This window comes from Molossus molossus, unplaced genomic scaffold, assembly GCF_014108415.1.
Source record: "Molossus molossus isolate mMolMol1 unplaced genomic scaffold, mMolMol1.p scaffold_m16_p_13, whole genome shotgun sequence".
Taxonomy (NCBI): domain Eukaryota; kingdom Metazoa; phylum Chordata; class Mammalia; order Chiroptera; family Molossidae; genus Molossus; species Molossus molossus.
This window is the reverse complement of record NW_023425348.1, coordinates 28005377-28028686: the sequence shown is the minus strand read 5'-3', so window position 1 is coordinate 28028686 and position 23310 is coordinate 28005377. Positions and strand designations below refer to the sequence as shown.

Sequence of the window (23310 nt, the reverse complement as noted above, 5' to 3'; positions counted from 1 at the left end):
GTTTTCATAATTTGAGTAGGAAAAGAAAAAGAAAAAGAAATGTCTGGGTTTTCTCTTTTTCCTATTGAATGTGGCAACCTCATGTTCCCTCAATGCCGACTCGGATGCCTCCGAGAATAATGTTTTGTTATAGGCATAACAACTCATATTCAGTAGCACCAGCAACAATGCTAGCATACTTTATATCAGGAACAAAAAGAGGCATAATGGTGGTGACATGGTGAGTAAGTCTTGCAAAACAAACCTAAATAATGAGGGTGCTGTGAGTCATTTTTCTTCTACCTGCGTGTTGTTCCACATGATCATTGAAGGGTGACACTGAAACGGATAAAACACTGGTATCTCTCTAAAACAGGTGCTGCAGTCTCTCATGGTGATGACAGAATATTTATTCATTCACATTTATTCAAAGTACTTCATATATCTCTAGCTCAGTTCTATCTAGCCAATTGCACATTAACCATTGTTTAAAGGATAATCAGTAAATATGACCCTCAGAGATACCCAGGAAGTAATTCTCAATTCATAGAAATCATTGCAACAAAATTAAATAACAACAAAATAACACTAATTGAATTTCCCAATATAAAATTCTGTGTTACAAGTATATTTTAAAGCCACATTCTCTTATTTTATAAATGGCTATATTATGTTCTTTAATTTTCCACTAACATCATGATTTATAGCAGATGGGAGTCTGATCTTGGAGCATTATTTCTTTAACCCATTCTTATTTTCACCCTTTCTGTTTCCAAAAATAAAGAATAGAGAGAATTTAAAAGACATTTATATATAACTAAACATGAAAAAAAAATTGAATAATATAAAAAGTTCTATTTCTGACATGTTTGATTAGATACTCTGAACAACTCTCATTAAACAAAAAAATTATATAAAATATAAAGATATTGCTGAGTTGGAATGAAAGAATGGAACCAATAGATTTCAAAATCCAAGTGAAAGCAAGAATTCTAACAAGTGAGTAGATGTTAAAAACAGCTTTTCCCTGAGTGTCTCTGCTTATACTATGATGGCTACATGCAGAAAGGCGATAAGATAGAAAGCCCAAGACCAGCCCAGATGAGGATTCCAACAGAAGACCTCTGCATAAAACTGGGATCCCAAAAGGCTCACTGTATAAGTAAATAAGGCACAAAGAGTGAAACTTAAAGTATGCAAACCTAAACAAAAATTACTTAAGTACTGACCTAAATAACTGAGTAAAATCTGTAAGACCAAAGGGAAATTTAACTGCACGTAAGTACTGTACTCTAATTGATAAAGTTGTTTCCCACAGGGTACATGTCAACATTCTAATACTGTTATACCTATATACTGTGGCTGGAGAGTTAAGTAAATTAGATTGTGGATGATGGGAGCCAGGTTTTTACTGTTGGAGTAGGAGTTTTAAAGGGGAAAGGGCTAGAATAATCTATGTGCATAATAGATTAGAGGTGATTACAGCGGAAACTCGTGTTTAGCCTAATCAAGATATGAATGGTTACATACAGAAATATTTATAGATATTTCTATATACATGGGTTGGTATAGACACATATATTTCTTTGCTTTGTTAGCTAAGGGGGCCTAGAATCAATGACACACAGTAGCAATGAACACACCTAGTGTCCAGATCTTGGTATCTAATTGATTTCTAAATAAAAGAAACCAGAGCTCCTTAGAGAAATAGCGATTCTAGGACTGAAGCAAAAATTATACATATACAAGATGAGCCTGGGACATCTTATAATGCCAGAAAGTAACAAAGTGCTCAAAAAAAAAAACAAAAAAAAAAACTAACTAAAACCCACAATTAAGAGGGTATGGCAAATAGAAACTGAAAGAGTTCCCAATGGCCAAAGCTTGAACAATTTGAGAAACAAAGTAGTTTTCAATTATAATTCAAAGTACATAATAAATATGCATGAATCCATACTGATATAAGTAAATGGGAGAGAAGAAACAAATCTTCCATGCAAAATAATTCTAAATAATTTATATAGATACTCTCCCCTTAAGATGGTAACGGAGCATGACTCCGCACTCCTTGAGTGTGGGTTGCATATGACTTCCATCTAAAAGAGGCTGAATGGAAAGGAAATGGGGAGACACCTGACAGTAGGGAGACACCTGACAGTGGAGAGACCTGACAAGCACTACCTCAACCAGGTGACCAAGATTAACATCAACAGTTGTAAATCAAGTTGGTATGATGTACAGGTAATAGAATGAGATAAAAATAGAAGTTTATTTCTGTGATCCTCTCCTTCAAATCCATAATACGTCTAATCATGAGAAAAACACCAAATGCCAATTGAGGAACATTCTACAAATTATCTGACCAGCACCTCTCAAAAACGTCAAGATCATCAAATACAACAAAATTCTTAGAAATGTCACAGCCAAGATATGGCTAAGAAGACATGATAAGTAAATGTAATGTGGTATCCTGCAACAACAACAAAAAAGGTAAGGAAGTCTGAATAAAGAGTGGACTTTAGTTACTAATAATATACTAGCATTCATATACAACAGTGGCAAATGGGCCATACTAATGTAAGATGTTGATAATAAGGGCTACCAGATGTGGGGTTTACAGGAACTCTCTGTATTATCTTCACATGTTTTCTATAAATCTAAAACTGTTCCAAAATAAAAGGCTTATTTTTTTAAAAAAATCACAAAAGTTAAACAGAAAACATCCCCATCTTGATTGTGGCACAGGGTGAAGAAAAATTCTTTCTCTGGAAATCTGTATCACAAGCTGACCCTAACACTTATTTTTTTATTCATTTATATTACCTACACTGTCCAAAAAAATATCTTGTGAAGAACTTAATGTAGCCTGGCTGGTGTGGCTGAGTGGTTGAGCATCGACCCAGGCACCAAGAGGTCGCTGGTTCGATTCCCAGTCAGGGCACATGCCCAGGTTGTGGGCCAAATCCCCAGGGTAGGGTGTGCAGTAGGCAGCCAATCAATGTTCTCTCTCATCGATGTTTCCATGTCTCCTTCCCTCTCCCTTCCTCTCTCTAAAATCCATAAAGAAAAAAATAATAATTTAATGTAAAGTGGTTCACAGTTGGTCACGCTCTGAGGCAACTCTCAAAAGCAAAAGTAAATCTTCCCTAGAAGACTCCAACCTCAATCCTAGACTCAAATATGTTATGTCCCCCCAAAACTTATCTCATAGTCAAAAATTGTAAAATGCACAAGAAAACAGGCAACGTGACATAAGTAAGAACTAGTGGCAATAAATCCCAAACATTTCAGAGATTGCAACTATAAGAAATAAAATATAATAAATGACTACACTAAATATATTTTTAAAATTAAAAGAAACTTGAACATTTTGACAGAGAAATGAAAATCATAAAAATTGATAAATTATTTGCAAAATAGCCACATTATTTTTTTATTTTATTTCAAATTTGACAAATAATTCTTGAGTACCCACTGTATGCCAGGGCATGTACTACTTTGACATATATCATCTACTTTAATTTTCTTAACAACAAATAATTATATTAAATAGTACTAATGTTGAAAAACCTTCATATTAAAATAATTTCATTATTTTGTCTTTCCCTGTACTCAGGAAACTTTCTTTTGATCTGTTTTCCAGTTCACAAATTCTCTCTGCACATGTATCAAATCTACTGTTACACATACCTGTTGTGTTCTTAATTTGGGGTATTGGTAATTTTTTTTAGTTTTAGAATTTACAATTTTTATATACTTTTTATATTTAGTATTCCCTGCAGATTTTTTCATCTTGTCTTTTATTATTTTAAATATACTATCCATATTTTTAACAATCTTTGTCTGATTCCAATATCTGAAGCTTCTGTTTTTCTGCTTCTGTGGACTGTTTCTGCTGGTTTTCCTCAGCCATGTGTGCCTCATATACTTTCTTTTGGCCATCTCTGATTATATTTTATATCTTATTCTGACTTTGCTGTGTACTCCAATTTTCTTTCAGGACTGAGCTCTCACCAGCATTGTGGTCACATTCTTCCTTTCCTTTAAACTCAGGGGCTTTCTGCTCTCTTCATTAATTTTACCTGAAAGATCTAATAATAGGTCCATTTCAGGGTAAATTCCTCTTTGCAGTTACTTCGGGGGTCGGGATGTAGGCAGGCCTTTGCATTTTAAGCCTAATGTTTCAACCTGAAATGAAAACCTTTATTTCTATGAAATTAAGAAGTCTCTACTCTATATTCACATTTTCTTAAAATCCATTACAGAATGTGTTCTCTCATATACTTATCCTTTGCAAGCTCTGCCCACACCCATTCTTTCTTGTGAAAATGTGGCTTTTTTTTTTCTTTATTGATTATAGAGCAAGAGGAAGGGGAAGAGAGAGAGATAGAGACATCGATGAGAGAGAACATTGATTGGCCACCTCCTGCATGCCCCCCACTGGGGATTAGGCCCACAACCTGGGCCTGTGCCCTGACCGGGAATTGAACTGGCAACCTCTCGATGCATGGGTCAATGCTCAACCACTGAGCCACACCAGCTGCGCAAAAATGTGTCTTTAAATACATCTGTAGTTACCTATGCAAGATTCTGACTGCTAAAGAAACCCACTCAACATTAAATTTGAGATTGTTTGAAGAGCACTGGACTTGGAGTAAGATGATCTAGGTTCTTAGCTGCACTTGAACTAGATGTGTCACCTTTGACACATCCTTTATTCCCTCTAAACCTTAGGTTCCTAATCTACTTAAAAGGATCTGTAACACCTGTTACCCCAGTGTCACAGATATTTCTGAGCATCTAAGGAACTAATGAACATGAAAGTACTTATCAATCAATGGTAAAGAGCTATACAGTGTGAGTGATAGTGGGCATCCTGAAACTTCATTAAATTTTGTTCCTAGTTCCATTTTCCCTTCCTCGGGTCAGAATAAATTCATTGACCCATTCAGTTCAGACGAGAAGACAGAATAAGACTCAGGTTTTCAGAATAAGGTTTTCAGAATAATGGAAAGTTTCAAGTTAAGATAAAATGATTACTCTCTTCATTCAATCATAATATGAGAGCTATGAAACACTTATTAGAACTAATAACCTGAGTTTCTTTTACACAATTCATCTATGAAACTCAATTTGTCAAGAAAAAGCAAATGGTTTTTTGAAATTCAGGTGGAACCTGAATGGAGGGATTGGTGTTGGTTTTAAATTGATAGTCATAATCAAGTAGCAAATTGTTAACGTTATGAAAGCAGAGTACAAATAAAAAAAGATTTCAGGAATTAAAAATTAATTGGCTGTATTATTGGGAAGGAATTCTGTTCCTAAAATAGATATAAGAATATTTTCCAAACACAAAAATTCAAGTGCTTAAAAATATCACTCAATATATGATACACATTCATGTACATATGTTTTCTTATCATTTCTTTGAAATCAGGACTGTGAGACAGGGCTTCTGTCATTAACTATTCTTGGAATTTGATGAAAAATGGAAAGAATTTGGAATCAGTCACTGTGGGTTCCATCCCACTGAGGAGCTATTTCCTTCTCCTTAAAAGGGAGGCAAGACTGTCTGCTCCCGCCCCAGGCGCCTAACTCACGGAGGAGTTGTTCTAAGGACCCAATGCGCTGCATGGGAAAGGCAGGTACAGCCGTGTGGGAAAGACAGATACAGCTGTGTGGGAAAGACAGATACAGCTGTGTGGGAAAGGCAAGTACAGCTGTATGGGAAAGGCAGATACAGCTGTGTGGGAAAGGCAGGTACAGCTACATGGGAAAGACAGGTACAGCCGTGTGGGAAAGGCAGGTACAGCTGTGTGGGAAAGGCAGGTACAGCTGTATAGGAAAGGCAGGTACAGCTGCGTGGGAAAGGCAGGTACAGCTGCGTGGGAAAGGCAGGTACAGCTGCGTGGGAAAGGCAGGTACAGCTGCGTGGGAAAGGCAGGTACAGCGTGTGGGAAAGACAGGTACAGCTGCGTGGGAAAGGCAGGTACAGCTGTGTGGGAAAGGCAGGTACAGCTGTGTGGGAAAGGCAGGTACAGCTGCGTGGGAAAGGCAGGTACAGCTGTGTGGGAAAGGCAGGTACAGTTGCGTGGGAAAGGCAGGTACAGCTGTGTGGGAAAGGCAGGTACAGTTGCTGCTGTCGCGACCAGAGTAGCTGTGCACTGAACGATGCTGTTAAGAGAAATCCTGCCTTTCACAACTGGAAGACACTTTGGTGAACAGAAAGGCAGCTTTCTTTACCCCAAGTTTCTTTCTTTTTCACACCATGTCAAATGCAGTTAAGAGGGAAGAGGGCCAGGAGGATTTTAGAAATAGGGGTGCAGATCCCACCCCACACCCTGCTGTTTACATTTTGTTCTTTATTTCGTTCCTCATTCACTCAACAAACTCTTCCCCGACCCGTGTTGGGTGCCGACCGGGCGAGCAGCGCGAGCCACACTCAGGAAAGGACTCAGAACGTGGTCTCCGGAGCCCTCCGTCTACGGAGCAGGCGCCAGACGTGAAACTGCGGGCCCCGCGGCCGGGCGCACCGGGGCCTCTCCCGCCGCCGCCTCCCGCCGGCCCGCCCATCCCCCACCCCACCCGCGGCCGCGGCCCCATGGCAACCAGTGGCCAGCGGCGGTCGGCTAGGGCCCAGAGGGTGAGGCCATAACGGCCGAGGCCGCAGTGGGGGAGACCCGGTGGCGGGAGCGCGGCACCAGCGGCGGGGACCCTGGGGCAGAGCGGGCCGGGCGGCGGTGACCCCGGAGTTTCTGCTCCAGGGGCCTCAGACCTGTGGGGAGCGTGCGGCGCGGTGCAGCGCAGGTAACCCGCCCGGCCACCCGGCTGCGCCTAGCCCCCACCCCTCACCCCCATACCCTCGCCCCATGGGCCAGACTTGCCCAGGAGGGGCAGAGGAGCCCAAAAGGCCGCGTGCCCCTTGGGCTGGCCTTGAACCCTGCGCGTGGCGGGTGGAGAGAGCCCCGGATGCAGGGATGGTCCTTGCAGAATCCACAACAAAATTTCTCCCTAAATTAGAAGGTCCAGGTTCTAGTTGTGTGGCCTTGGGTAAGTCACCTAGCTTCTCTGTGCCTCAGTTTTCCTGATGTTAAAGTGAGGGATTTGAGACCTTTACAATGAATTGATTCATCTGTCCATGTTTCCCCACTCCCGCTTCGCCCTTCCTCTCCACACACAATTCCGGGGTCTCTCACCAGTTCTTCAACCCTTAAATCCTTTGATTTGACACTGACATGAGCCCAGGGGTCTTCCTTCTCTTCCTACCATCTTGAATGCTGCTTACTTGACTTTTTATCAGTAATTCAGAGGAGTTGAGGTCCTTTTCAATACTTTGTCCATTTATCTTCCTAGATTGCCTTGAAGTTAAAACTTTGTTGCTGAGAAAGAACTTTTTTTTCCCTTTAAGTATGTACTAACACCCCTATTTTGTGAAAAGGGTGAGCAGGTGTCCACAGTGCCTTTGAGGAATTGTATGATTTCTATTTTTAGGGTATTCTTAGTCTTTTTGTTTTAAATCTCTACCGAAACCCAGAAAGGGCCAAATAAAGAATTTACGCAAATAACGGTAATCTTTTAGAGGATCCACAAGAAAAGAAAGTTTGACAGCATTTAGCTGAAACTCTTGAATAGGAATTCTGTATTACTCATCTCCATGTACCTGGCATCAAGTGAACGCTGCTTTGAGCGAGTATCCCCTTTATCTACTCATCACTAAGGCAATATCCTAAATGCATGGGACACACGTGTGCAAGTTTCTCCATTTTGCAGAACCAAGAGCTACTACACTCAGAAAAATGCATATTAAATGGCAGCTTGCCAGGAGCAAAATCTTCTTGTTTCATAGGTTAATAAATGTTAGCATTTTAGGAATCTAGATCATTCTTCCCCCTTACAGGTTAAAAATCAAGAAATATAAAGATGCAGCAGTTTCGAGACATGGAGAGCCAAGCCCATAATACAGTGGGGTAAGTGCTGAGAAATTTCTATTTAGTAAATTGGGATTTAACAATGCCAAAAACTCCCTGATGACACATGAGTTTTGAAATGTAATATGAATAGAAGGATATGCCAGTTATTTGGGGTGAGGAGGATGGGGGAAATTGCCATTTTAATGACAGATTTTTAGTGATTTTTAGTGACTAAAAATCTGTAGTTTGAGTCTCTAATTTTGACTATGGATCTGCAGTTGAAATCACCATTTTCCAACTTTTAGTGAGTTTTCTTAGTGTTCCAGGATGATGGGTGTGCATACAGGCCCCGTACCCTTGGGTTTCCACAGTGCAGCAGCTCCTGGCCAGCTCGCTCCTTTCTTGCTGCACTGAGTCCAAGCATCCCTCCATGCTGTCCTTAAGGCTGAACTCAACACTTAAACATAGCCTCAAAACAGCAAAAACTGGATATTTTACTACAAGTTTCATGGAGATAAGAAATAGACATTCTTATATAACATTCGCCATCATAAAAAAATTAAATTCCTTCTCACAAATACCTGTCCCCACCCATTCCCTGCCACCAGCACCACAAAGGTTTCTCTTTCTATTGTTTCATTAACTAACTGGCTTCTGGCTGACTCCAAAGCTCAGTGGGGTTACTATAGTGCCTCTTGACTGTGACTGGTTTTGCAGTAATCAAATCATCTCAGATGTCTCACTTTCAGGTTTTCTGCTCAGACCATGACTTTGACATCAAGCTAAAGGAAAGCTGCACACGTCTGGATAATTCTAGCTATTGTCCTACTGCATGGTCCTACTGTCCTGGGAGGCATTACTGTCATTTCACAGCTAAGAAATTGGGCATATTAGTTATAGTCTAAGCTCCTGTAATGAAAGAGACCCCCAAAATACAGTGGTTTAAATAAGATTGAAGTGCATTTCTATTTCATATACACGTCCAGATATAAGCAGACCAGGACTGGTAAAGCAACTCTGCCATCCTTACTGTATGATTTCCATCTCTGGGCCCAGAGTGATGGTTTCAGCTCCCATCATCATGACTGTACTCCTGCTAGAGGAAAGGGCAGAAGGGCAAGAGGAGAGAGTAAGAACATTCCTTTTAGGGTTGTGACCTTGAAGTGGCAGGCCTCACTTTTGCTCACTTCTCGTTAGCCAGAACTTAGTCCCAGAGCTACAGTCGGCTACAAGGAAAGCTGGGAAATGTGGTCTCTAACTAGACAGCCACATGACCAGCTAGAGTTTACAAGTTCTACAATAAAAGGAAGAAGAATGATATTGGTAGACAATTAGCAGCCTCTGCCACACTGAGCTCAGAAAGGTAGAAAACAAAGAGAAATAAAGCAGGAGCTGTCCCCTAATATACAGCTGGTTAGTGGAGGAGGTAGGATTCAGTTATGTCTGGCCCCAGTCCCATTCTTTGCCACATTGGGAATGGATGGCAGTGAGCTGTGGGGAGCAGCCAGCAGCCAGTATCCATAGCAGAGCCAGGTTAGGATTCTGGATTGTTAGGTCCTTGGCGTGGAGAACTAAGATGCAGATTGGAGGTCTCGAACCTAAGGCTGAGTACCAGATACCACTTCACTGCTCTTCCTCTTCATTCATTCTTTTAGAAATATATGCCGGGCACAACATTAAGCACTATGGTTCATACAAAGATGATTAAGAAACAGACCTTAAAAAACTTGGAGTTTAGGAGGGACCACAGAATTTGTTTGGTACAGTACGATTACAAACCAGTAGCGAATGAGAATTACAGGAAGTTTCCACGAGGAACTGCCCCACTCATCACAGTAGGCATGAGACCGGACATTGCCCACCACAGTTTCCAAAGCAAGGAGAGCCAGGTTGTCTTTGCCTCTGTGTCACATGCTATTGAGAAACATGTGAAAATCTAGATCGTGAAGACAATCGAACATCATTCATCAGGGATTTGTTATGTACTTATCCAACCATGTCACCTCCATACACAGCAGTGTTTTGTGGAGCAACTTGCATTTAGCAAACACTGATCCACAGTCTACATGAGCCAGTCACTGGTGGAAGCACCAGGAAGAGAGCAGTGAACGAAATGGAGACCACTGTTCCGAGGGGCACAATGTTAGTGGGCACAGTGGTGGGGATAATAAACCCGTTTAATACAATGATACAGAGAAAATAAAGTAAGCGAAGGAGGAGAGGAATAGAGTGTGAATGGGGTAGTCAAACAAGGATTCCCCGGTAAGGTGCCATTTGAGCAGAGACTACATCTGGGTAAAGAGAGCTCCAGACAGCAGGGCTAGAAAGTGCAAAGGCCTAAGGTGCTAGCTTTTACACAGAACATTTATAATGCAGGTGGATCATTATTCTCTGACATCTGGGTTTGATTTTAATTTATCCATGATTTCTCCCAATTTTAGGTGTTGGTATTTGTGCCACAATAATCAATCTAAACTCCTTCTAATCGAAACAGTCATACTTAAGTGAGTTTGTCCTTTTTATTCGATTTTAGAGTATATGCCCCAAACATAACTAGTTATAGAATGTATACATGATCTATTTTATTGGCCTTTTTAAAAGAAACATGACCAAATTTTTTGACACCTTTTGAAAAACTTCTCAAAATTTAAAGTTTTGCAAAATTTAAATTATAAATAGAGTCTTGATTGGGGAACCCTCTGGAACACCTTCAGAAGACTTGGTTTCTCTCCTCACAAGAGAAATATTAAACTAACTAGGCTGATTTTTGTGTTGCAATTACATGGCAAGCGTTGTCAAATAAAAAATAACACCGAGCCTTCTTTATGTTGTATAAGTATATTATAAGTGTCCCAGAAATATATGTAAATCGCTGGGAATCTGAGATATCCTGACAGAAGAGGTCTGTCATCAAAATTGCGTGCACCAAAGTGACCGAACCTGAGGGTCAGAGTGTGGCACCCGTGGATGAAATCCGTTCCGTTTTTACAAAAATGACCCCTCATTGCCACACTTTGCCAGCCCAGTGTTCTTATAACATGGCAATAGTCTGTTCCTAAATTAGAGAAATTAGGATGGGTAAACAGTGACTGCAAATTAAATTAATAGCTGGGACTATGGGACACCCGAGATGGCCGCTTTGTTAACCCAGCTCCCTGGCTTTTTGTTTTGTTTTTGCATTTCTTCATGCACTATAGTACACATAAGCAAGATTTTATTCAACTGCCACTTGGTTTGGGTTATCATTATATTCTTGTTTTTATGTATGTTTTCTGGTAAGTTGAAGCTTTCCCCTGATGCAAGACTGATGCTCTCACAATGGCAGAGAAACTGTCAGAAAATGTGTTTCCTGCTTGGGGTATTCCCACTTGGGGTGCACACTTCACTGAGCAAATCGCACACACCTTCTAACTCTCAGCACGTGGGTCCTTAGACAATAGGATCACTTTAGATTACTTGTTAGCTGAATAAGGAAGTGTCTGTGCAGTGGCCAGTTCATCATGGTGTGTGTCCTGGGGGACACAATAATGAACACTGCTCTTTATTTTTTGTCTGGAACATCCAGGATGCCCTCTCTAAGGCTTAGGGAATGTGGAAGGGGTAGGTGTGTGAGATTGTAAGAGCCAGATAAGAGGGACACAGGGGGCAGGCAAATCTAACTTCATCTTAAAGCCAATCCTCCCTCTTAATTGAACCTGGATTCAGTTGCCCTATTTTCTTTAAGACCAAGGAATGAACAACAAAAAGAAGAGGGATTGTAAAAGAGTGAAATGCTCAGCCTTTCTGACTCCAAGCCTTTGTTTAACAGCTTCTGCTTATTCTTGCATATAGACATACTCATCATTAGAGGGATTCTACTTTTGGCTTGAGTTTTACAAAAACAGTACATACTTCCTTGGAAAATAAGGGAAGCATATAGTGTTTATCAAAGATTTGCAGGACCCTCCTGACCAGACTCACATCAACTAGGATCAACAGACTAAGCACAATCTTCCTTGGACCCCTGCTGGCACCCGGATGTCTTCTGCAAAGGAACCAAGTGCAAAGAAGCCCTTATAATGTTTATGGAAGGAAAGATGGAATAATTAAAAACAACAACAATAACAAAAACATGATAGAGGAAAAAATACTGAACTACTTGTCAACACCCTGGTTGCATCTGAATATTGAAATGTAATGACTTCTGAGAGGGTTGCAAATGGGCTTAAATATCACTGATCCCTCACTCCTGTTCCAATGCACTGCTGTCTTCAGAGTTATGCACCTTGTGATATTTGCTTCAAAGAATTTTCTGTCATTAAAATAAAATATACATTTTCAGAAAAAAAAAGTGAATATGGATGATATACTTTTAAACTTTTTACATGTCCAAATGTTTTACTTTTACTTTTTTTTTTTTTTTTTATCCTCACCTGAGGACATTTTTTTTCCATTTTTTGTTCATATAGAGTGGGAGGGAGAGAGAGAGAGAGAGAGAAACATCGACCTGAAAGGGACACATTGAGTGGCTGCCACCCGCATGACCAACCAGGGCCAGGGACAAACTGCAACCAAGGTACGTGCCCCTAGCGGGAACCGAACCCGGGTCTCTCTGGACCGCAGGCCAACGCTCTAACCGCTGAGCCAAACCAGCCAGGACTTACTTTTACTTTTAAACAAAAACTTTCATTGCTTTACTCCCGTTGTCTTAGAGAATTGACTGTGGCAGATGGAAAGGCCAATGCCAGTCTCACTCTCTCATTCTTCCAGGTATTTTCTTTCCTTCTTTCTTTTTAATGTCTAGAGGATTTCTTTTTTTTTTTTTTTTCTTTTTTCTTTTTTTATCCTCACCCGAGGACATTTTTCTATTTTTTGTTCAGATAGAGCGGGAGGGAGAGAGAGGAAGAGAGAGAGAGAGAAACATCGATGTGAAGGGACACATCGAGTGGCTGCCACCCGCACAACCAACCAGGGCCAGGGACAAACTGCAACCGAGGTACATGCCCTTAGCGGGAACCGAACCCTGGTCTCTCTGTACCACAGGCCAATGCTCCAACTGCTGAGCCAAACCGGCCAGGGCTAGAGGATTTTTTTTTATCCTTGGAATTTAAGAATTTACCAGGATAAATTTCTGGGTATGGATCCTTTCTTAATAATCCTTCACAGCATTTGATAAACACTTTTATTCTAACGATTCAAATCTCGCGGCTCAGTGAAATTTTCTTCTATTTATTTGATTAATAAGTCTCTTCTCATCTCCTAGAACACCTTTATCTTTTTCTTTCATAATTTCCATAGAGCAAGAATTGTCTTCTTTGCTCTATGTTATAGAGGATTCTTGAGTTTTCGCATTTTTTTCAGCAATGATTAAATTCTGTTTTGGTTTTATTTATTTGTTTTTCCTGCCTCTACTGAGATCTTTAGTATTGGTAACCATGTTTTTATTTCCAAGAACTTTTTGTACATTTATTTTGCTATTCCTTTAACATTCTAGATTACTTTTTTTAATCAACGCAATATACCCTTGACTCATTAAAATATGAATAAGATTGTTAGAAACTATCTCTTGATTCTTATAGCAATTTCTTTACAGTTGGTTATTCTGTGGGTATAGCTCTGGTGTACTTCTCCATGACCCTCAGTTTGTAGTCTCCCCAAACCCTAACAGCTGCTCCACAGCGCCACCTTTCTCCCAGCCTCTGCTACTCTCAAAGAGAATTCAGTTAGGTTTGCCAAAGAAATCTGTCCAGCAACCACAGCGCAGCTGCAACTCGGTTCAGAGCTCAGGCATAGCCACCGACCCAGGTGTTATGCAATCTAGTATATTTAAGTTGATTAAAGCTTACATTTAATAAACTTACCTCTGAAAGTCATTTCTAAATGGCAATTCCACAAATGCATTGAGCAATGTTAAGGTCAATGAAACACATACATAGAGTCTCAAAATGTACAAATTCTGGAGTGTTATATTTTTTAAATGTCAATTTCCTTGTATAAGTGGATACACATATGAATTGATAAAGAACATTTATCCAGATCTTCCTTTACTTAGTTATATATGTACAGAGTCTAAAAAATCATTTTGTTCTTTATCAGTTACCAAAACAAAACAAAACCAAAAAAAAAAAAAAAACCCAGCAATTTATTGTTCCCTCCCCAGAGGTACTTTCTTCTGGCTAATTATTTTGGTATTTACTTCCATATCTCTAAATAACATGCTTATATTGCTACTACTTGATTTTTCAGTTTTAGACATTATCTATTGACATACACACATACAGTCACACTTTCGATTCCTCTGTTCTCCCAATACATCATCATCTTGGCTGGGTCAATATCCTGTTTGCCTTGTAATGACTTTATAAATGATCCTCACCTCTGAGCCACATAGTATACTGTGATTACTTCTCCTTTCATGCACAACATTTTGCTTTTCCTGGAGTTAATCATTCTAGTATCTTAATTATAAATTTTTTGAAGTTTTCTTCTTTCCGCATAATTTTCTTCAAAAGTGTTTTTCTGTTTCTATTTGACCTAGTTGTGTGAATGGCTTTCTCCAAATGGTTGTGATTCCCGACTGCTTGTTTAAGGGTGGTAGAGTCAAAAGCTGACAGGAAGCTTTAATGTAGAGGGTGGGGCTCGTTGACAGGGGTCTTTATGGTCATCAGTCTAGTCTCTGTCGGTGTTCTGTCTCAGACTAATCAGAGCCACAAAACACTCTTCTAAATTCTCCTCATGGGAGGGGATATGTCGGGCTGCCAGCATTTACTTCCTACTTCCAGAAATACCCGCTCGGGTTGTTTCAAGGTTTTCTCCATTCCTAGCTCCCATTATTTTTGTCCTTGTAGGTGTAACCTTATGGGTTAAAAATATCCCCTTACTTTATTTTAGCAGGATTTTGGAAGGGAATAAAATGTGCATATTCATCCATCTTCAACCAAAAGTCTCATTTTTCTCTACTGAATCATTTACTTTTTATTCTGACTTACATCTGAGCCATTGATCTCATTCATTGAATCTTGTCAAATCCTTCCTAAAAATCTAGGTGCTATTACATGATCTGCCAAAATTTTTATCTGCTATTAAAGTCATATTTTCAAAAAACCAAAGCAGATGAATATTAAAGCATAACTTCTCACATCTGAATTCAGAAAAGTCCTTTAAAGCACTACCCTTCCATGTGTGCATCTTTCTTAACCTTGAAAGTGTCCTTTCCAACTCTGAAGTGTATTAACTGATAATCACAACTTGACTTCTCAGTTTTGTGTGAGTTAAATACAGTTTTAATTGTAGCTTGTAAAATAATTCTAATGTAAGTCAATATATTGGTAGTTTAATAAATTGTGGTGATATATTATTTTTGCACACTGAAAATTATTATTATTATTATTTTTTATCCTCACCCGAGAACATTTTTCCATTTTTTGTTCAGATAGAGTGGGAGGGAGAGAGAGAGAAAGAAACATCGACGTGAAAGGGACACATCGAGTGGCTGCCACCCACACGACCAACCAGGGCCAGGGACAAACTGCAACCAAGGTACGTTCCTTTAGTGGGAACTGAACCGCAGGCCAGCTCTCTAACCATTGAGCCAAACTGGCCAGGGTGAAAATTATTTTTAAACTGATTAATTTTCTTGCCTTTTGAATGGCCCAGACCATACCCTATTCTTCTCCCCACATCATATTTATCCCACCCACCCACACATACTCCTCTCCAGAGTAATCAGATTTGACAAGTTCTAGTTTCTTGTGTCTCTGAAGAAGAAAAGTGAAGTAGACCTGGGGTAAAATCCTGATCTGTCCAACTTTAAAGATAGATCCCATGTTAGCACAGTGCTGGGTGATTGTAAGAATTCAATGACTGATTTTGAAAGGGAAGAAAGAAACTAGGAAGGAAAGGAGTGGGCTCCCCCTTCCTAGTGGGAGTGGGAAGGGGGAAGGGGAGAGAGGGAGGAAGGAAGGGAAAGATTCCTGTGAGACACTAATGAAGCTGTCCACTAGCCCTCAGGCCACGTGCCCTGAAGTAGTGAATGTGAGGAATGTGTAGGACACCACGCAGCTGCTGTGGCCCTCTTTAAATAGCTTCATGGCAACTTCCATTACATTTCACAGGCCAGATTTTGTTCAATGGCCAGGCCTTGCCCCAAGGGAGCTCTAGTTGTGTTTTTAGCTGAATACAGTTCCACTCCGAATAACATCAGCGCTCTGTTAGTATGGAAGGAAGGATGCATAGGGTAGGCAACTAGCCACATAGAAGATAAGAATAAGATAACAGATTTGGAAGTTGTCAGAACAAGCTGACATCAGAAGGTTCATTAGAAATTTCTAACATTTGGGAAACAGTGTATTTCTTAGTTTTCTAGCATCGGAAAAACAGTTTTTATCAATGTTTGCCTAATTTTTCATTGTTGGGGTCCAGTGAAATAACACTCTAGTTTTAAATAGAAAATGGTAAACCCTTGCTGGTTTTGCTCGGTGGTCAGAGCATCAGCCTGAGGAAAAAGCGTCTCAGGTTCAATTCCCAGTCAGGGCATATCCCTGGGTTGCAAGTTCTATCCCTAGCCCCAGCTGGAGTCTTTTGGGAGGTAACCAATCAATGTGTCTCTCTCACATCAAATGTTTCTCTCTCTTGCCCCCTCCCTCCCTTCCATTCTATCTAAAAAAAAAAAAAAAATCAATGGAAAAATATCCTCAGGTGAGGATTAACAAAAGAACAAAAAGGTAAAATGACTATCCTCATGCATACTAACACTGCATCTCTCAACAATAGACCTTTTGGAAAGAGGGAATTTTAATTGGCTTATTAAATTTGTTTATTATTAATTGTATAATATCTTTGTATGTAGTAATGTGAAATAATATTTCAAATATATAAGTTTATGAGAATAGCGAAATTACTGGCGCTTCTAGATAATTATAAAAATCACCCTGAGGGAAGCAGGTCAGTGCCTGCTAATATTTCAATGTCTTCTCACCTCATTTGATCTGTAAACCAAGATGTTATTCAGAATGTGAATAGTATACTATATTATATACTGTTTATCTGTAACGTAGATATTTTAACAGATCTTCCACTTTTTTTAGAACTAAAAAGGAAATTTTAAATTTGCATGTACCTGAGAAACATTGATAGAGACTTGGAAGCTGTCACATTGCATTTTATTTCTATCAATGTCTTTCTTCGATGATTATGACAAAGGCTTTGAAATAAGGCCTTTATAAGTACTTTCAAGTATGTTTTGTGGGATGGTAGGATTTGTGCCTCCTCCACACCCCAACATTGAGATTATTACAAACTAGAGAGAAGAACAGACTGAATATGAGCCACCATCTCAAATACGCAGCAAAAGTGGGAGTTGTAATGTTGCTAAGTCAGCAAACACTAATGAGGGAGTAAATAACATTTTTGGACAAGGACAGTGCTGGAGGAAAAGCCACTTTTATCTATAATAATTAATTCTGAACAAGGGCAACCATGAAACTATGACCCAAAAGTCATCAATACTACAACTTTCGCTGCATTGTTTCAGGAGGCAGTTGACTTAAAGAGCAGGCTAACACCACAGACGCGGCTATGGAAGCGATTCTAGGACTTCCCGTGGAGCCTCTCCCACTTGCTTCTGTTGGTGTTTCTGGTGTGATACAGCATTTGATGTGCACGATAGGGTCTGTGAGCCACCATGGAAAAGTTAAATTATATTTAGTATAGCTAAATAGATAGTAATATAGCTAAGACAAATATACATTCATATATTTTATTTATTTTTTTAATGAGGTGATGATTTCTTTTATTTTTTATTTTTTATTTAATTAATTAATTTATTTTTGTTACAGATGTTTCTCCTTTTTCCCCCACTGATACCCTCTCCCCCTCCCTCCCCGCCCTGTCCCCAGCTTTGTTGTCCATGTCCATTGTTCATGCACACATGCATATGGTTTATCTCTCCCCCCTCACCCCATACATTTTAGAATGAGTTTCACTAAAACTATTTTGAAAAAATTAAGACCTGATATGATTGCTCATCAGCCTTCTGGAAGCTCATTTTCCCAGGCTATTCCACGTTCCACGGAACAGTCTCTGACCTTTTCTCTGCGCTTCTCTCCCTCCCTCCTCTCCTGTCTCCACGAGGACTTCCACATTTGCCTTGTGAACCTTCTCTTCCTGAGCTGAAGATCCATTTCTATTCCGTTATCTCTCATGTCCCGAATTGAACTCACAATTCTTTTACAGACCTGTGTGTCCACTTCTGTTTTCCAGATTGGCGATGAGTAGGCTGACCCTACATCCCAGTTTTCCCAGAACAATCACTGTTTACACCTGTCTCCTGGCATAATTATTATTAGTGCCCTTCTCAATTTCAAAATTGTTCTGGTTTCAATAACAGGTTCTATGGTCACCAGAGCTACCCTCTGTCTGATGAAGGTTTGCCCTTTTAAGAACCTGCATGTAAGCCCATTATGTCAAAGGACTCTGGAGTGACACATAGGTCCATATATCTTACCCCAACTCTTTTCCCTCTGAATGACTCTACATTCCATCCCCCTCCCCCTCCCAACATACTCACTGCCACCACCTCCATTTATCATCAGCTTTCTTTCTTTTTTTTCTTTATTAATTTTTTTAAAGAGAGAAGAAGGGAGAGGGAGAGATAGACTCATTGATGAGAGAGAACATCAATTGGCCGCCTCCTGCATGCCCTCCACTGGGGATTAGGCCCACAACCTGAGCTTGTGCCCTGACCAGGAATTGAACTGGCGACCTCTTGGTGCCTGGGTCGACACTCATCCACTAAGTCACACCGGCCGGGCTTACGCATCTTGCTGTAAGTCTCAGTGCACCCCCCCTCCACACACACACACACACACACACACACACTGGTTTAAGGCATTTAGACCTCTGGCCTGACCCCAGGATCCTTTCCTTGTGAATTGCTCCAAAGGAAAATCCCAATAAATAGTGAGGGCCGTGGTGTGTGTCTTAGTGTAGTGTGTTAGATACAATCCACCCAGTCTCCAAAGCTGGGAGACTCGGAGGATCTCTTTTCTTTTTCAGCTCCTCAATCAGCTTTTCTAAAATTGAAATAATAACCTACTTGATGGGATGTTGTGAGGAAGTGCAGGGAAATAATTAGCACAGTATTATCCTTTGACTAAAGGAAGAAATGAAAACAAAAACACATGTATATATAAAACAAGTAATGTTTATCAAATTTGCAGCTGACACAAACCTGGGAGGTATAGTGAATATAATCTGACAGAAACAGAATCCCAAAACATAAGCTCCAATGTTACCTCATTTAGGAAGGCGGCTGTGACAGCCAGCCTGCCCACGTCTCTGTTCAGTACCCTGCCCTTCTGTTCCCAAAGAGCGGCATGTGTTCATCAGTCTCATTGCACCTGCCTGCCTGTAAGTCTCTACCACAGGCAGTTGGTCTTGTGTCTCTATCTTCCCAGCTCCTCACACAGTGGACCTCAGCCACTTAGTGAACGCTTGCTTCATTAAAGAACCAGTCATGATGAGTGAGCCACATGGAGAGGCTGAAACTATGCAGCTAAATTTTAATAAGGATAAATATAAAGCCCTGACCTTGGTACACCCCCCAAAAAACTAAACAAGCAGAAGACAGTGACTAAGTGGCTTTCCTTGCAGCATGTATGAAAAAGAAATAAGGTGTTTAGACAAGAATAAAAGCACCGTGAAAGGTATGATAGCACTACTTTGCCCTCCCCCCTCCCTAATTCAAAGCTAATCTTGATCTGCTTGACTAAAGGTGCATGGCACCTAAAACAAAGGATGTGAGAGCCCCTCTCCAAGCTGATTAGATCATGCCTAGATCACACCGAAAGTTCTAAGTGGTATGTCTCAAGGAGGAAACCAACAAACAGGAACATATTCAGAGGAGAGCCCCCGGGATTATGAAAGATCTGAAAATCTTACTGTAGTCATTAATTTTTTTTTATTCATTCAACATATGGATATTAATCATCTAGTATTTTCCAACCAATAGGCTAGGTAGTGAGTGACAGAGGAAAAAGAAATCTCTATGAGCAATTGAAGGAAATAAAGATACTTGTGGAAATAAACAAAGACCACCCAATGGGAACAAATGAAGCCTATTGAATCCAGAGCTGGCTAGAGCAAGGGGATCAGCAACCATCACTTGCATTTCCCAGCCTCAAAAACAGGCAGGGAAGTAGGAAAGCTCTATGGTGAACCAAAGGCCTCACGTATGCTCTAACTGAAAGCTATTGGCACAGAGAAGCTGGAGGCAGGATATTAGAAGTGGGGCATCCTACGTGATTGATTTGAGGAGCATATTTGGCTTTCTTCAGTTGGACCTGAGTTGAAAGTGGGGCAAAAATAAAGGAAGCTGTCAGTCATTGACCAAGTCCTGACCCTTCTAGGACTATTGCTCTAGAGGTTATGGATTAGAGTCTGTTATCATGTGCTCTGGCCATTGTCTGTATGTTCAGTCTCTAGTAGGGAAGGTTGAGAAGACTCGGAAGAATCTGGAGGTGCACTGATAACTGTGTTTTCATATTGATAACTGTATTCAAGTACTTTAAGGTTAACTGTATTAAAAAAACATTTGTTCTGAATAGTACAGTGGATTACATTAGAACCAGTGGATGAAAAAGTTCTTCATTATAAGAAAGAACTTTTAAACACTCAAACTATCTAGATACCAAGTGAGTCCGTGGTTACCTGCTAAAGGAAGAATTCAGACGTAGACTGGATGACCTTTTGGCACTGATACTGCAAAACAGATCACTAACCTTTTTTTTTTTTTTAATCCTCATCCGAGGACATTTTTCCATTTTTTGTACAGACAGAGTGGGAGGGAGAGAGAGGGAAACATCGATGTGAAAGGGACACATCGAGTGGCTGCCACCCGCACGACCAACCAGGGCCGGGGACAAACTGCAACCGAGGTACATGCCCTTAGCGGGAACCGAACCTGGGCCTCTCCGGACTGCAGGCGGACGTTCTAACCGCTGAGTCAAACCGGCCAGGGCCAGATCACTAACCTTAACCTGCACCAGAATCACTTAATAGCTTTGTTACCAATGAAACATCTTAGGCCGGCTGCCTCTTGATAGGTAGGGTGTGATAGACAATTCTCTTAAGAAACATATGTGGAAGATACGTAGACACTGTGTGGGTTGTTGGACCAGATAACTTGTAAAAGTCCTTCTACCCCAAGAGTGTACTGTCCTAACTTTTGCATAGCATAGTCATAACCAGGAAATAAACCCATTCATTCATTTATTTAACAATATTGATTTAGTAGCTTACATTATGCCACACATTACTGTAGGCCTATGTTTTAATTCCATTAGCATAGTATATTCCTACATGCAAAAAAGATAGTGATGAAAATAACTCATTTGTTTATTTTTCAAAAATTTATTGAGCATCTGTTATGTACTGGGGTACTGTGCTGAGCTCTGGTGAGACAGTGATGAACAAGGCTGAAACAGTCCTTTTCTTTTAGAGTTTATACAAAGCAGAAAAAAAATAAGCAAAGTTTATTTACAGTAAAGGGTCATACATGTTGTTATGAAAAAGAAAATGGTGTGAAAACCATTCTTTTTGTTCCATTGTTTTTCCCCACACCATAATGCCAATTAAAATTCAATCAAGATTTTTTTATAGGGGAATTAGTACTTCCTTTCCTCAGATTTGTTTTAGGTTTTAAGTAAACCTTGAGCGTCTTTGGGCTTTATCCCAGGAATGCTACTAGACTTCAGAATGGCAGTTTGTATTTAAAACCTCTCTACTGTTGAATAAACCATTCAAAGGGACGTCCCTTATTTGGGTTGACTCTGGGAATTTTAGAAAGTGATTCTGGAAATTGTGAGTTCTTTGGGTTCTAATACCTGTTCCTAACCATAGTGCAATGGAGCTCATTTGTATTATACATATCAAGCAAGTTCTTATTCCAAACACCACATCTTTCCCAGTGTGGAACACAGGAAGGAGCTTGAGATGGGAAGCAGCTGCCTACAATCTAGTTCTGGCTCTTTCACTAATTAATGTGCGACTTTGACCTCACTGGGCCTCAGTTTTTTCAAAATGCTAAATGATCTTTAATTAGCCCTAAAATTATGATTTGGTGAAACTAAATGGAGAAAATGTCACTTTGCACCTGCCTCTCCTCCTGCCTTCCCCCCAGCTACACAAATATACCAGAAGCCCCACCGCTGCCATTAAATGGATACTGAAATAACTTGCTCTTCTAATATGGACATGTGTGTGCTCCTTAACCTGAAGTCTGAGGCTGCAATATCTACCTGCTTCTCCAAGTTCAATGACCGGACTCTGCCAGGTCCCTTCTCTGACGGAGAACCCTGCCCTGGAAGCAGCCAGCAACCTCTCTTCCCATCAACTCTCATCTCTTTGATTCTAGTTATTACCAAGGGTCTTGTTCAAACACAACAGACCCTCAGAAACCCAAGATATTGCTACCTCCAATAATAGCATATCCACTGTGTAAAGACTGACATTCCTCTGCCCACATCTGCCTGATCAGATTCCTTCCAAACAGACACCAGTCAGAACACACGAAGTTCTCCTCCTGGAGGAGCAGCCTGTAGCCCAGGTAGCAGTACCCTTGAACCTGGTCCTACCTTGACTGGGCTTTCTCTTCTGTTCCTGACAGACACAACAGAAGTCCCCGTTTGCCTGCCATCAACCCTTCTCACCTTATGATAGACATAGGTCCATGGATATTCACACGCGAGAACATTGAACCATTTTTCATAATTAGAATTTTCCTTAGAATTCGCATACTCTAAAAATTGTATTTATTTAATAAGTTAGTTAACTTTTATTGCACACTTATTTCTGACATAATCCACACAGGGTGTTTTCATTTTAGAACTCCCTTGTCTGAGTCAGAAGTTTTGGTTCAGGGACATCCATGTGCTACCACCAGCACTCGGAAGAGAATGCAGACAGTGACTTTATTGACACATTGTGTTATATTGTGGCGGCAACTATATTTTAGAAAATGTCATTTAAAATATTTGAGATATATACACTGATCTGAAATTAGCTTTTAGTTTTAATTTAAAAAAAAATTAACCTTTAGCTTCCAGACTTCTTCCTATTTCCATAATTGAACAATTTGAGGAAATATTTATTCAGAGCACTGTAATAATTTTTCTTGCCCTTATACTTACCTTTTTACAAGTGTATTTTACTTTCCTACAATTGGCAGAGCTTCTCCGTGTGAGGCTGAGCTTCAGGAATTAATGGAACAAATCGACATCATGGTAAGCAACAAGAAATTGGACTGGGAACGGAAGATGCGGGCTCTGGAGACAAGGTTAGATCTTCGGGATCAAGAGCTGGCAAATGCACAGACTTGTTTGGATCAGAAGGGTCAAGAGGTACTGAACATGTGTGTTAATAAACGGTGAATTCTTCAGATTGG

At 40.2% G+C, this 23310-nt stretch overlaps 1 protein-coding gene across 1 annotated transcript in view; it reads left to right on the top strand.

Annotated features, from left to right (window-relative positions):
- The first annotated feature begins 7883 nt into the window (after positions 1 to 7883).
- The window catches only part of DEUP1 (deuterosome assembly protein 1), an 86372-nt gene continuing 70945 nt past the window's right edge, over positions 7884 to 23310 (top strand). Inside the window, exons 1-2 of the mRNA XM_036259743.1 lie at positions 7884 to 7946; positions 23095 to 23266. Coding sequence (XP_036115636.1) covers positions 7900 to 7946; positions 23095 to 23266 — 219 coding nt within the window. The 5' untranslated portion in view covers positions 7884 to 7899. The remainder of the gene's footprint in view (positions 7947 to 23094; positions 23267 to 23310) is intronic.